Source organism: Planococcus citri, chromosome 1 (assembly GCF_950023065.1).
Source record: "Planococcus citri chromosome 1, ihPlaCitr1.1, whole genome shotgun sequence".
NCBI lineage: Eukaryota > Metazoa > Arthropoda > Insecta > Hemiptera > Pseudococcidae > Planococcus > Planococcus citri.
In genome coordinates, this window is record NC_088677.1 from 6,770,904 (window position 1) to 6,787,339 (window position 16,436).

The 16,436-nt window shown below is 34.1% G+C and overlaps 1 protein-coding gene across 1 annotated transcript in view; it reads right to left on the bottom strand.

Moving 5' to 3' along the window:
* The window catches only part of Gdap2 (ganglioside induced differentiation associated protein 2), a 151,658-nt gene that overhangs the window by 76,377 nt on the left and 58,845 nt on the right, over positions 1-16,436 (bottom strand). Inside the window, exon 7 of the mRNA XM_065365114.1 lies at positions 2,620-2,764. Coding sequence (XP_065221186.1) covers positions 2,620-2,764 — 145 coding nt within the window. The remainder of the gene's footprint in view (positions 1-2,619; positions 2,765-16,436) is intronic.

The window sequence follows — 16,436 nt, forward strand, 5'->3', positions numbered from 1 at the left end:
ATGGTAGCAGAGCTAAAAAATCAAAATGTGTTTGCAGACCCATTATTGATGAATTTGTTACTCATTCCACTCACAAAATATTCAGAAAGAAATAATTCCAAGCTAGATAACTCAAATTCAAATTTTCAATAATATCTACATTTATGACAGATCAAATGGTAGCAGGGCCCAGTCAGTTTCCAAAAATCTGCACCGTTCTTGAAAGAGCTCAAACCAAATCCCTCCCCTCCCCCCCAATGACAAAAAACCAAAACAGAACACATATTTTGGTTTTCAATTTTAAAAAGTTAAACTATTTTGCAAAGTTTTGTTGAAAAAGCCAGACTTGAGCAATTAATACAACAGAAGGAGACTTTTACTGGAAGAGTATGAATTTTGGACAACTTATTTTTTTAAAGTAAGACTTCTTGGAATTTATTGGAAAAAAACGACAATTATTGTCAGCAATTTTGCTGAAAAACAACAATTTTTGACAATTTTTGGCAATTTTTGTCAAAGAGCAAGATTTTAAACTTCTTAGCAAAAGCAGACTTTATGGCAATTTATGGCAAAAAAGCGAGACTTTTGAGTAATTTCTGAACAAAAAGAAAACTCTACAGCAGTTTTACTAAAAAGATAAGATTCTGTCGAAAATCAAGACTTACAATTTCAGAATAATTCAGTTTTTTTTTTCACAATTGATATTTTTTTGCAATTTTGGTCAAAAAAGGGAAATTTTTAAAAAATTTTTGGTAAAAAAAAACGATAATTTTTGAAAATGTCTGGTAAAGCAGCAAGATTTTAATTTTGTTAAAAAGCTAGAATTTTTCTAAGTAAATTTTTGGAAAAAAGCAGAACTTGGACAATTTTAGTAAAATTGGCAATCGTTGGAAAAAAATATGTACTGCTTTTTTGCAATGTTTGTAGTAAAAGTCTTCGAAAAAGCCACACTTTTTCGCAATTTTTCGCACGTAAGCGAGACTCTTGGACAATTGTTGGAAAAAAGTGTGATTTTTTGGATTTTTTTGCAAAAAAAAACAACAATTTTCATTGATTTTTGAAAAAGCAAAAATTTTTGTCACGAAGCAAGACTGACAATTTTATCAAAAAATGGAGTTTTTTAGGAACAATTGGCAAAAAAAGATGCTGCAATTTCCAGCAAAAAAGCACGACTTTTGGGTAATTTTTGGAAAAAGTGATATCTTTTCACCCTTCACTAATTTTTCTAAAAAGCAATACTTCGGGTCTGAAATCAAGATTTTACAAAATTTGAGCAAAAAGCAGGATTTTCTGGCAATTATTGGCAAACAAAATACTTTTCTTGCAATTATTGTCAAAAAAAGGTGATTTTTACCAATTTTTTTCCAAAAAAAAACAACGAAAATATTTGGAAAAGTTTTGATAACACAGCGAGACTTTAATTTTACTAAAAAGCCAGAATTTTTGTGAATTTTTCGCAAAAAGCAGAACTTTGACGATCTTAGAAAAAACTAGGTCTTTTTTTTAGCAATACCTACTTGGGAACAAATGATTTTTTTCGCAAACATGAGACTTTTTCAAAACTTTTGTCGAAAAAGCGAGACTCTTCTAGGACAATTTTTGAAAAAAGTGAGACTTCTTGAAATTTTATTCGATTTTTAAAAATTTATCAAAAATCAAAAAATTTACTTCAACACCAGAAATTTTAGCGAGTGATGCTTTCCCAGTCAAATCGGTAAAATTTTGATTTTTCCCCATTTTTGGCCCAAAATTTGAAAGTCAATTTAGTAAAATTTTGATTTTTCCCAGTTTTTGTCCAAATTTGATTTTAAAAAATTCATCAAAAATCAAATAATTCATTTCAACGTCTGAAATTTTAGCATATGATGCTGCTTTGAATGCTTTCCGACTCAAATTGGTAAAATTTTGATTTTTTTCCATTTTTTGCCCAAATTTGATTTTCAAAATCTCATGTAACAGTTTGGTAAAAAAAAACGATAATTTTTGGAAATTTTTCTGGTAAGGCTGCAACATTTCAATTTTGCTAAAAATCTAGAATTTTTGTAAATTTTTGGCAAAAACAGAATTTGGAGAATTTTAGCAAAATTGGCAATCATCAGACCTCAAAATCACTCAAAAGTGAGAATTTTTGTAAATTTTTGGCAAAAAATTAGGTCTCTTTGACAATTATTGGAAAAAATTCTTCTTTTTAACAATTTTTGTCGATTTGTAATTTTTTAAAAAAGCAAGAAATTCTATAGCAAAAAGTAGGACTTTGGAACTACTAGCAAAGAAAACATTCTTTTTGGCAATTTATAGAAGAAAAGAAAGATTTTTTGGAAATTATTTGTGAAAAAATTATGCCAACTTTTTCAAAAATTTTGTCGAGAAAATGAGACATTTTGCAACTATTTCTTTTTGGAAGGCGGGGGAGGGGAGGGGAAACAAGACTTTTGGTAATTTATGGCAATGCTGAAAATGAATTTTTTTACCAATTTTCGCAGCAAGGTTGATTTTTTAGCAAATTAAAGCTAAAAATTTGTGATTTGGTAATTTCGAAAATTATTTTTGACCCTTTCAGATCGATTTGAAAATTCCTCTACAGGTAGGTATACCCTAATTACACATAATATCGAAATGAAAACCACTCAAATCACTCACCTTTCTTTATCGTGGACTTCTTTGGCCAATATCTGATCAACAATGGAGGGGAACTGCGGTCTATCCCCCAGCAATCGTTGCTGGTCCAAATCTCCTTGCATCTGAGTGAACGCATGATCGTTCATGTTCAAAATGGTATCTCCACCTGCGCAGCAACAACAAAAACAAAAACCAACAAAACGTTAAAAAAAATACAAGCGATTCTATAGTCATATAATTAATTAAATTGTCGCTATCGTAATAAAATCAAGGTTCTTCGACATAGAAATTCAGACATCAAGAGGGCGGGGTAAAGTGAGGTGAGGAGCTCTCTCGCCAGCGCAATATTTTCAACTATTACGTGACCTTAGGTCGTACGTACGTATCATCGTTATCAAATTCAATTTACCTACAATAACGAATACCTGAATATTACCTCCCTTCTTTGTCGGTTTCCTGTCCAAAACTACCTGTCAACGCGATTCTGCTACGTATAGCTAATAGTTATGGGTATTTGAAGAGCGCGATAATGAAATACTATATGAACAATCTATGCATATATGTAATATGTATAGACGATACAAGCGACCGACCGACCGACCGACGTAACTCTTTGGCAGTTGTTTAATCATCGTCACCAAGCATACGTCAATAGTATACTCAACTTTGAACAGGGTGTTCACTGTGTTCGCATGTCCTTGTTTTATTTTATTTTTTATTTTTTTTCCACGTTCGTTCAATTTTCAACTCGACTCCACTTTGAGCCACACACATTAGCGAAAAAAATTACGAATACGCGTAGTTTATGTATGTAGGAACGTTGAAGCGTCGTTAACGAACGATATTTTAATTAATTCGCTTGCTTTGTTATGGTAAAGTATAGAACAGTACACGCTAAAGAAGTAAAATTAAAAGAAATTTATATTTTCCCGCATAGGTAGTATTAGAGATATAGGTGCGGTATTGCTGTATAGCCGAGCTTAAGACTACGTAGCGTGAATTATTCCTAATTTTCGAAAACCTTATGCTATACCTACGAAATATCGACTAAATGAACTTCTATTATCAACACGATGGAGTTGGCTTCTTTCGGCTCTGCCTCATTTTATCCTTACTTCTTCGAAATTATGTAGAATAAATGATCCAAGCGAAATTCGACCATTCGACCAGCTAATGAATTAATTTTTTTCTAATCAAATTAAACGGTTCGTCTTCTCGGTCTCAGTACATTTTGCTGTAAGATTGAGAGATTTCAGAAAAGAATTGAATTCATTTTCGCGATGAGTTTCATAACTTGACCCCCCCCCCACACATAAACATTCGGTATTTTGTACAAAATAAAAAACAACAACAACCAATTACAAACGTGCAACAAAATAAGATTTCATTGAAGCTCACAAGTCAAAACATAAGTTGAGACATTTTTCAATTAACACCCCCCCCACACACCAAAAAAAGGTGTCTGCAAAATGTTATTAAAGGGGGGGGAGGAGAAAGGCATATAGTACAGAACCTAAAAAAAATCGTTACAGAGGATCTTAATCTGGATTGTTTTGCTTGAATTGTAGGTAGCAGAGTGTCTATTTTTGGATTTGAGAGAAATAATTTTCCTCATCTTACGTATCTTGATTTTCTGGGCCAATTTTTTTCAAAATTTCGCAGATTTTCAGAATATCAACTACACACAAAATAAGGAGAGGGGTAGATCTTTCAAATTTTACAATATAAGGGAAGAAGTCATTAACATAATTATTACCATTGGGAGGGGTGGGAGGGGGGTATTGTGATTATTACAGGCAGGCAAGCACTTGCCATGCCATTGCTCCCTGTCCTGTGCAGCGTGCACTTCTCACTCTTTTGGCAAAGCTGCAGCTGGTTTCTTTGCAAATGAACACTCTCCACCAAGTCGACAAACGTCTTCTTGCTCTGGCTCCTTCTACTCTGCCTTGCACAAAAATATTGTCTCCATGCCATCCACTCTTATGATCTATCCAAAGTACTTGAGTATCCAACCAAGGATCACAGCAGAGCAGATAGTTGTTTAGTCACACCAATTTCTCTCTGTATTGAGGCATTAGTTCTCTTTGCTGTCCAGGGGACTCTCAGCAGCTGCCTCCAGTACCACATTTCCATCATTTTGATCCATTGCCAATTCTTTTTGCAAATGGGCCAAGTCTCTGATGCATACAGGAACACAGAGAAGGCCAGCGTGTTCACTAGTTGAATTTTTAGGGTCCTGCATCCTGCTTATCACCGAATCACTCCACATTCATTTCAAAGTCATCACAGTTCTAGTAAGCTAGCAGAGGTGATGTATCTCAGCTTCACACCCACCTGTGTTCTCAATGATAGACCCAAGGTAGGAGAATCACTCCACAAGTTCAATTCCGTCGACTTCCTGAATTTCTGGTGAGTTGTTGGTTACCCAATCAATCATCATCATTGTTTTTGTCCTGTTGATTAGTAGGCCATAGGTATGTTGCACTGACTTCCACCAGGCACTTGAGCAGCACAGACGTATACTCCACACTTGAGGCCACCAAAGTTTTGGTGATCCATTGGCCACCTATCAGGATACCTCCTTGCCATTCATCAGTTCTATCGAAGTCATCTATGATCTTTTGCAGCGTTTCCTGGATGATATTGTATTCTCTGTAGATGTTGAATAGAAGAGGAGATGGTATGCAGCCTTGATGGTATCAACCTTTTATTCCTTATCTGGACTGCTATTCCAATCGGAAACCACACAAATATTTGATGCAAACCTCCAAATCGAGTTTTCAATGAATTCAATGGCACCCTCAACGTGTGGTGACCCAACCCTGTGCATAATTGTGTGTGGAAGATGATAACTTTCAAATCTGATTATACATGGGGTCAGATAAGAGACGAGTTCGCGCAATGCGCTGAATTTGGGATGTTTGCATCAAAATGTACCATTGGAATAGAGGTCCAGATGAGGAGAATAAAAAGTCTATGCTTGACAGACTACTTTTTCTGACTGGAACTTTCCTTATGTTGTCCTGTTGGCACAGACATTAGCTGATCCCTTCTCATACAATTGTTTGATCAACCACACCAGATGCTTTGGAGCACCCATCTCCAGCAGGATCTATGAGGGATGGTCAAAAAGTAAGGTCCCCACCTCTGGCGTTTGTGTAAAAATGAACGAAAATGAAAAGTTGAAGAATGGTTTGACTCTCTGGACTTTCTAGATCATTTTGATATAAGCATCTTTAAGATTTGAGCCCTTATGTCACTTTGAAAATCAGATTCACAATGATAGTCCTCGATAAAATGCCTGTCCCACTTCTTAAATGTGGATTGAACTCGTTTTTCAGCATCATTCTGGTCACCTTGGAATTTTTTGCCGGAAAATTTGTTTTTCTTATGAGAAATTAAGTGTACCTGGCCACCTGGTGCATGGAGTACAGCTAACAATTTGAATTTGTTGATTAAAGCATTGGTGATGTCATTAGAGGTTTAATCAGCAAATTTGAAGTCCCCAGAGCTTTGATCGACAAATTTAAATTGTCAGTTGTACTCCATTACCCCACACTGCTTTGATCCTGCACCAGGTGGACAGGTACATTTTATTTCTCATCTGAAAAACGCCAAGGTGACTAGAATGATGCTGAAAAAAACGAGTTCAATCAACATTTAAGAAGTTGGACGGACATTTTATCGAGGACTATCATTGCGAAGCTGATTTTCAAAGTGACAAAGGGCTCAAATCTTGCAGACGATCACATCAAAATGATCTAGAAAGTTCAGAGAATCAAACAATTTTTCAACTTTTCATTTTCGTTCATTTTTACACAAATGCCAGGGGTTGGAACCTTACTTTTTGACCATCCCTCATACCATAACTTCTGCCACTGAACACTCAAATACTTTTTTGTAGTCCATAAAGCGTAACACTCTGCACATTCTTCTAAATTTTCATTTGGGTTTTGGGATTTGTTTTAGGATTGAAAACATTGTTTTGGTTCCGGGATGAATCATTTCCGGTTTTGGGATTTTCATTTCCACCAATTTAAAGCCCAAATTGGCCAATGGACCCTGCAAGCGGTTTAAAAAATGGGATGTTTAGACATGGGGAATCCAATGGTGTAAATTAGTGTAACATTTTAAATGCATATTTTGCTTAATTCGTCGAGTAATTTTTATCAAAGTATAATCTGAATGAATGATGATAAATGATGTAAAATGACAATTCATCAAAATAAAATTGCAGGAAAAAGATGGAAAAAGGCAAAAATTGAAATCCCAAAACCAAAACAATTTTGTTTTAGTTCTGGGATTGTTTTGGGTTAAAAATTATATTAGTTCCAAGATTTTTTTAGTTTTGGGATCAAGAAAAATAACAATTTTAGTTTCAGGATTTGTTTTGGGATTGGATTTGAATCAAGATTTAATCAGTTCCGTTTCAGGATCGTTTTGGTCCCAGAGCTCTGGTTGTAGTCCATCAAATGAGAATGAGATCAATTTTGAGAAATAGGGTTGAGTGGGGTGGCTCAAATTTAATAGTTTAAGCATATACTAAAGATTTAAATAGGATTCTGGGATAATCCCCAAATCCATTATCCTCAACAGTCACCCCCAAAAGACTATTTCTTATTTGCGTAGATTTTCACCAAACTTTTTTTCCTGACTATGGAATACTCTAATTAAATTTCCAGAATTATTGTATTCCCAGAATGACCATTCTCCTTAGGGTTGAATTTTGCCAAAAACTTTGATTTATAAATATGAGAAGAATTTCTTGCAATTTCAGTAGCAAAACAATAATTTTAGACTATATCTTGGCAAAAAATGAGCCAGTCCTGAAATTTTCAACCAAAGTAGGATTTTTCCAATTTTGATAAACAAAAAAATATGACTTTTAGGCAAAGTATAGGTACATAAGTATGATAAGAAAAGAAAAAAACTATCCTTTTTCACAGTTTTCAAAAAAGTAGGCTTTTTTCCAACGTTGGCAAAAACAAAAAACAAAAAAAACGTTTTTAGGCAATTTTGGCAGAAAACAAAAATTTGACAATTTTGATAAAAACGCGTGTTTTTTTAGAGTTTTTACAAAGAGGTAGAATTTTTTACAATTTAAGCGAAAAAAATGAGATTTTTTGGAATCTAATTTTCATAAATTTTCAGGTCATGTGTAGGTAGGTATAGAGTTTAACTATGAATGAAATTCCGATAAAAGAATCGTACTGCCTATTTTTAAAAGCTGACATTTATTTACTCACATTCCAATCGCATCAAGTAAACTGATAGTGTATTACGTATTTCCATTGATTAGAAAACTTTAGTACACAATTACTCAGTAATTTGTGTACTTACTCTACGTACATATTGTAAGTACACCTCTCATAAACGCACACAAACTAGTACCTAACTTGAAAATTCTTCCGTTAAAAATCGACACACGTAGTTACGTTAAACTTCATCTAAAAATAGATGTACCCGAGACCACGTGTTTAAAAAGAGTTACACTGTTGGTATTATACGATTAAATATCGAATGGGCGTTAATTAAACGCCAATCCTCAACCTAATCGTGATTCTTTTACCAAGCAGTATAGGTATAATAGGTAAGTTATGACGAAGGTCCTATATTAGAGGAGTATCCTCTTCTCTGCTCATACATGCAAAACTTGAAGGAATAATAAATCCATCAGCATATTAGCTCGTCCCATTTTACTCCAGAATACAGCGATTAACATTTACAAGTATTTGTACGAGTATAAGGGCAGGAAACGTGGGGTTTCTTCGCGAAGACTGACGACCAACCGATGAGGCGACGACACTGACTGACGCACATACTCGTATACACTCGTACACATGAAATATACGCAATTCTGCCAGTATTTTAGTTTGCTCTGTGTCACCATATTGTGCATGTGTGTATGGTACATGTATATGTAAGTATAAGTACTCGCAAGATATGTGTAGTACAAGATATACTAATCCAATTATGTACACGCCGCGCCGTTTGTACTGCTATACAAATCGTGTATTGGTGACAATAAACACAAAACCGTAATCGCGGTTAGATTAGTATTCGTGTGCCATAACTTATACACACACGCCAGTAATTCCACGCTTAACCTAATTTCTTCACCTATGCGAAACGTGTAGGTCTGTACAGTTGAAGAAGACAAAAAAAAACAGTATAAGACGCTGGACGCTGTAAGGTTCTCAAAATAGGATTTTCAAAGCGAAAGTTCATAGTAAAACTTACAATCAGAGTGAAAGCTCAAAAGCAAACTTTCACTCTATAAGCTAACAACCAAAGTTCCAAAATGAAAGCTCAAAATATAACCTTAAATGATCTTTCAATGTGAAGGCCGAGTAAAAGCTCGAAATCTAACTGTCAAAATAAAAGCTCAAAATGAACTTTCAAAATAAAAGCTCAAAAATGAACTTTCACACCGAAAGCTCAAAACCAAACTTCCTAAGTGATGAAAGATCAAAATCAAAACTATAAGTTGAACCCTATGAAATTGGCCATTCAGGGCGATCAGAATTGAACTTACAAAATTAGCAGGTACTCGAAATTGAAATTCGAATGCAAAAACCTCGAAATTGAGATAACTTGACAGCTCAAAATTGAAATGCTTCTTTGTTGGAACACAAAATTGAAACTTCAAAGTGAGAGCTTCAGATTACTTTTCTACAACAAGAACTCAAAATTGAACTGCTCAGATAAATGCTCAAATCTGAATTTTTGATATCACAGCTCAAACATAAACTTCTGAGAAAAAAGGTTACAAATTGAACTTTGAACGTGAAAATTGAAGATTCATTTTGGATAAAAAAACAAGAACTCAACACTGAACTTATCAAGCGACGCTTAGAATTGAACTTTCAGCACAGAAGCTCGAAGTTGAGCTTTGAGATGAAATTTTAAAATTGAAATTTTGATATGAAAGACCATAATCATTGACCCTTTTGAGATGAAGGCTCAGAATTGAACTAGGTAGCAAAAGAAAGCTCAAAGTTATTTTCAAAATGAGAGCTAAAAATTGGACTTGTAGAACGAAAGCTCAGAATTGAACTTTTGAGACTGAAGCTCAAACATGACAATTTGAGAGACGGATCATAATTAAAATTTAGAAATGTGCAAATAAAATCAAAATTGAAATTTTGAGATAAAAAATCACAATTGAAATTTTGAGATAAAAAATCAAAATTGAAATTTTAAGATAGAAAAATCAAAATTGAAATTGAAACTTTGACTTGAAAATCAATATTTAAATTTTGAGATGAAAAATCAAAATTGAAAGTTTGAAATAAAATAACCAAATTAAAATTTTTAAATGAAAAAAATTAAAAATTAGAATTTGAAGATAATTGAAATTGAAACTTTGATTTGAAAAATCGAAATTAAAATAATTTCAGATGAAAATCAAAATTGAATGTTTTGAGATGAGAAAATCAAAATTGAAATTTCGAGGTAAAAAATCAAAATTGAACTTGAGAGGCGGAGACTTAGAACCGATTAATGTTTACAATGAAAGCTCAAACTTGAACACATGAAGAGAAAGATCAAAACTGAAATTTTGAGATAAAACACCAAAATTGGACTTTCGAGACAAAAGCTTGAAATTAAACTTTCAAAAAAGACTTCAACATTCGTTTTTCAAAACAAAAGGTCAAAATTGAATTTTCAAGACAGAAGCCCAGAATTGAACTTTTAAGATGAAAGTTCGCAATTGAACTTTTAAGACAAAAGCTTAATTCAAAATTGAATGTGGGGACAAAAGCTCTAAATCAAACATCTGAAATGAAATATCTGAAGTAAAATTTTGAGACAAAAGCTCAAACATGAACTTTTGAGATGGGAAGTTCAGAATTGAACACTTGAGACATTTGAGACGAAAGTTCATAATTGAACTTTTGAGATGAAATTTCAGGATTGAACTTTTGAAGTGAAAGTTCAGAATTGAACATTTCAGACAAAAGATCAGAATTGAATTTTTGGGATGAAAATTGGGAATTAAACTTTTGAAACAGAAGTTCAGAATTGAATGTTTGAGACGAAAGTTCAGGATTGAACTTTTGAGACGAAAGTTTGGAATCGAATTTTTGGGATGAAAGTTCGGAATTGAACTTTTGGGACAAAAGATCGGACTTGAACATTTGAGACAAAAGTTCAGAATTAAACTTTTGAAACAAAAGTTCAGAATTGAATGTTTGAGATGAAAGTTCAGAATTGAACTTTTGAAACAAAAGTTTGGAATCGAATTTTTGGGATGAAAGTTCCGAATTGAACTTTTGGGACGAATGATCAGAATTGAACTTTTGAGACAAAAGATCAGACTTGAACTTTTGTGATGAAAGTTCAGAATTAAACTTTTGAAACAAAAGTTCAGAATTAAACTTTTGAAACAAAAGTTCAGAATTGAACGTTTGAGACGAAAGTTCAGAATTGAATTTTTGGGATCACAGTTCAGAATTGAACTTTTGGGATGAATGTTCAGAATTGAACTTTTGAGACGAAAGCTTAATTCAAAATTAAACTTTTGAGACGAAAGCTTAGTTCAAAATTGAACTTGGTGACGAAAGCTCAAAATCGGACTTCTTAAATGAAAGATCCACAGTACAGTTTTGGGACAAAAGCTCAAACTTGAATTTTTGAGACGAAAGTTCAGAATTGAACTTGGGGACAAAAGCTCCAAATCAAACTTCTGAAATGAAAGCTCCAAACTAAAATTTTGCGGCAAAAGCTCAAACTTGAACATTTTTGAAAAAATTTAAATTGAACTTCAGAGGTGAAGAGACAAAAGCTCAAACTTATACACTCGAGTAGTAGGATCAAAATTAAAATTTCAAGACTAAAGACTGTAATCGATCTTTTGAAGCGAATTCTTGAAACTGAACTTTCAAAAAGAAATCTCAAAATTTTCTTCCAAGACAGAAGTTCAAAATTGAATTTTTGAGACGAAAGCTCAAACTTGAACAATTGCGAATAATAAAGATCAAAATTGAAATTCCAAGATGGAAGACTGTAATCGACCTTTCGAGGAGAAGACTTACAATCTTTAGAAGTGGATAATCTCACAATTGATTTTTCAAGACAAAAGGTCAAAATTGAATTATTGAGACGAAAGCTCAAATTTTAACTTTTGAAATAAAAGCTCAAACTTGAATTTTTTGAAACAAAAAGCTCAGAATTCAAACTTGGGGACAAAAACTCAAAATCGAACTTATAAAACGAAAGCTCAGAATTGAACTCTAGAGACAGAAGCTGAAACTTGAACACTCTAGAGAAAGATAAAAGTTGAGATTTTTAGGCGAAAAGCCAAAATTGAACTTTCAAGACGATGGCTTAACATCCAACTTTCAAAATAAAAACTCGAAATTATCCATTTTTCGATGCATTAGCTCTAAATTGGGCTTTCAAAACAACAAAATCTCGAACTTCAATTTTTCAGACGAAAGCCCAAATTTGAACTTGATAAAGAAAGAACAAAAATTGATTTTTTGAAAATGAAACATCGTAATCGAACTTTTGATACGAATTCTTAAATAAATTTGAACTTTCGAAACGGAATCTCAAAATTTATTCTTCAATACAAAATGCCACAATGGAACTTTCAAGATGAAAGCTCACGTTTGAACTTTTTCAAAATTGCAATACATTGAAACATAAAATCAAAAATTGAACTTTTGAGACCAATTCTCGAAAACTCAACGTTCAAGGTGAATAAGCTCAAAACTGAAACTTCAAGGTGGAAGCATTCATTTTTGATCTTTTTTTCCAATACTTCACTGTTTGCAGTATTTTACCCAACTTTCACGTTTTTAAAAAAATTTTCAAACTTTAAAAATTTTAATATCATTCTGATAAATTTTTCAGCATTTTTTGAAAATTTCGTCATACTTCTATCAATTTTTACATTAATTTCTCCATTTATCTACTCTTTTAAACAATTTCTACGGTTTTTCGAGCAGCCCATAAAATTAAATTCAAATTTCAATATTTTTTACAATATTTTCTCAATTATTTCGAGAAAAAGATCTCCACGATATCCCAAAATTGCCACCGATTTTTGCTTCATACTCCTGCCAATCGACAAATCCAACCATCACAAACCACATTCGAGAATACAAACACTTTCTGATGCGGAAAAACATTACAAATAACACCATAATACGTATTAACACTAACAACATCCTACACCTACTCCTACGTTCTCATCATTCATAAAAATGTACTCTCAACGCTGGCATTATATTTCGTCACTCTAATTCCAGGGTACGCTACACAGGCCACAGCGATGATGTACCATGAATTCAAAGCACCATCAAGATGCTAATCATTGGCATACCTGGTACTAAACCATATTCCAAAGCAACAGGTAACACTCAACCGAACTTGGAAAGTAATTTTCTCATCCAGTGATTCTACACGGTGCTCATTGTCCATAAGAACGACATCCACACAATTTGCATTCAGCTTCGCCTCTACTCCCTTAAGCGATGACTTATTTTTATACTGACATCGCTGAGGAAACCTCCGGGTCAAACCCGGAGGTTTCCTCAGTTATGTCAGCACGTAAAATTAATGTACTGACATCACTGAGGAAACCTCCGGGTTATGTTAAGTTAACAAGTTTAATTAAAATACTGACATCACTGAGGAAACCTCCGGGTGCTGACATGGACCCGGAGGTTTCCTCAGTGATGTCAGTTCTCGAGGGATATAGCTTACTGCCAACGCACTTCCTCCACCAGCTATACATACCTTACCTATCCGAGTATCTCTAACTTGGCACAACAAGGCACAACTCTCAACTTTTAAAACCCAGTATCTCTGTTCAACACTCATGACCACAGTCCACACGTTTTTTTAGGTATAAGGTGGGTACGAGTATCGCAAAAACACAAAAAACTAAAACCGGTAATCGACAAATCAACCCACCTCGTTTCATCCTACACGATGGCTTTATCAGGTTCTATGAAAAAAAAAAAATCACAGCTTCGTGACTTGTATTCGTATACAGTACTTGGAACAATCTGCGATTCTACATGTAGAAAATAACACGACGCGAGTAGATACGAGTAGGTATTATAAAAACAGCTCCAAATCGAAAACCATAACAAAATTATAATCGTGCTCGACGCTCGTGTTCGCGAAACAAAACTCACAATCAGCTTCAGTTCAGTTTACAAAATCTTACGTAAGTTTGATCTATTCTATCGAACGATATAAAATGAAAAAAAAAAATCTATCCATAGAGAATAACTGACGATGAGATAAAACCGGTTCACACGACTATTATGACTCACAATGAGATCTGCGCATCTCAATTAGCATTATACCCACCGTATTGGATGGACGTTTGCATTATCGTATATTATGCCCATAGTTCATTTTTAAAACCCAAATAAACTGTACACTTATAGTAAGCTGGCCTTTGTGCGAATGAATAATCCATTTGTATTTTTATTTTAAACACAAAACTACATAGTACCTACGTAATTACGTATTAATGGAATAAAGATGTTTCAACACGTATACCATGTTGTTTTGTTTAGTATTAATGAGCTGATAAAAACCACGTACTGAAGACACGTCACAGTATTGAAATGTCTTTGTGAATGAGTAATAATTCGAAAACAACAACCGAGCGATGTACGAGTAAATTTCACCGAAAAAACAACGGTGTAAGGTTTTTTTTTCTCCTTCGAGCAACACAATGGTTAAATTTTGTTTACTGTTTGCCCAAGCTCGCTTTCTCCACAAATTGTGTTGAGAATTTCAAAAAAAAAAAATTAACGGTATGAGAATTGCATTAAAACGCAGCAGTAGCGATGCCATGATAAAGCATTACCGGCAGGTGTCAAATGTCTAGAACAGGTAATCGATTTGATTGATCTCTTTGTTCTGCGCAGATCGCAGATCATCTGTACGAGGTACGAGGTAGGTAGCTGCTGTGTCACGCGAATCGGTTCTCCTTTTGAGACCGAATCACCCGAGAGGAGCTCGAGATGTTTTATTTTTTTTTTTTACAAATAAGGTAATAGAGAACATCGTACGAGGTATTAATTTCAAATTTAAATTGAAATTAAAACCGAATACTCGTGTGTCGAAACTCGAATGGGTTAGGTTGGTTTGGAAATTTTCATTGGACACCTTCTAGTCCGGCATATGACAATAGGAGTAATTGCACCCCCCCCCCCGCCGATCCTCCGGGACAGCTTTTTTCTTAAAGGGGACGTCCTAAGGAACATTTTAAAGCAAACTTGCCAAAAAAAAAGTTGGCCTTACTTACAAAATGGTGGCCATTTTGATTGGCAGGTCAACCGAAATCGTAGATTTAGAGTTTTAACATAGGACTGGCACGAACGTTTTCAAACTTTACAAAGGTAGATCGAAAGATCATGCAAAAATTTATCACCTGTCAAAATTTCAAGTGCTAAAGTGCGTTTTTTGATTTTTTGTGAATTTTTGAAAATCTAATTTAAGCCAAAAAAGGGGGGAAAATCAAAATTTTACCAAATTGACCAAGAAAGCTGAAATTTGGGATATACCCTATTTTCGACATGCCAAATCGATTGGAAACGGTTTCAACCCGTTTAGAGCAGTTCTGGAACCTCCAGCAGATTTTTGAAACTCGAAATTCTCACAAAATTCCATCAAATTGGAGTTGTAAAGCTAAAATTTATTCTAAAAACTAATTTCAATACGCTACGAAGTACTGCAGGTGGAATTCAAGTCGCTTTGGAGCCTCCAGCGACCTTTTGAAAATCCCTGATGCCTCCAGCAGATTTTTGAAACTTTAAATTTTCACAAAATTTCATCAAATAGAGATGGAAAGTTGAAATTTACTCTACACTCCAATTTCAACACCCTCTGAAGACGACTTCAGGTGGATTCAAGTAATTTTAGGGCCACCAGCGAATTTTTTTGAAAATTACTGGAGCCCCCAGCAGATTTTTGAAACTTTAAATTTTCACAAAATTTCATCAAATGGAGATAGAAAGCTTAAATTTACTTCGCAGACTACATGGTGGTTTCAAATGGTTTTGAAGTTTCCAGCTACTTTTAGGAAATTTCAATTTTCCAAAAAAACGTCATTCAACCTTTCAAAAAGTTGCTGGAGGCTCCAAAACGACTTGAAATTCATCAGGAGTCAACTTCGTAGCGTATTGAATTTAGTTTGCAGAATTAAGTTCAACTCTCCATCTTGGTTTGATGGAATTTTGGGGAAATTTCAAGTTTCAAAAATGTACTGGAGGCTCCAGTAATTTTCAAAAAAGTCGTTGGAGGCTCTAAAATAACTTGAAATCCACCAGAAGTCGTTTTCAGAGGGTGTTAAAATTGGAGTGTAGAGTAAATTTCAACTTTCCATCTCCATTTGATGAAATTTTGTGAAAATTTAAAGTTTCAAAAATCTGCTGGAGGCATCAGGAATTTTCAAAAAGTCGCTGGAGGCTTCAAAACGACTTGAAATTCACCTGCAGTACTTCGTAGCGTACTGAAATCAGTTTTTAGAATAAATTTTAGCTTTCAACTCCAATTTGATGGAATTTTGTGGGAATTTCGAGTTTCAAAAATCTGCCGGAGGCTCCAGAACTGCTCTAAACGGGTTGAAACCGTTTCCAATCGATTTGGCATGTCGAAAATAGGGTATATCCCAAATTTCAGCTTTCTTGGTCAATTTGGTAACATTTTGATTTTTTCCCTCATTTTTGGCCTAAATTCGATTTTCAAAAATTCACCAAAAATCGAAAAACGCACAGTAGCACTTGAAATTTTGACAGATGATAAATTTTTGCATGATCTTTCGATCTACCTTTGTAAAGTTTGAAAAAGTTCGTGCAAGTCCT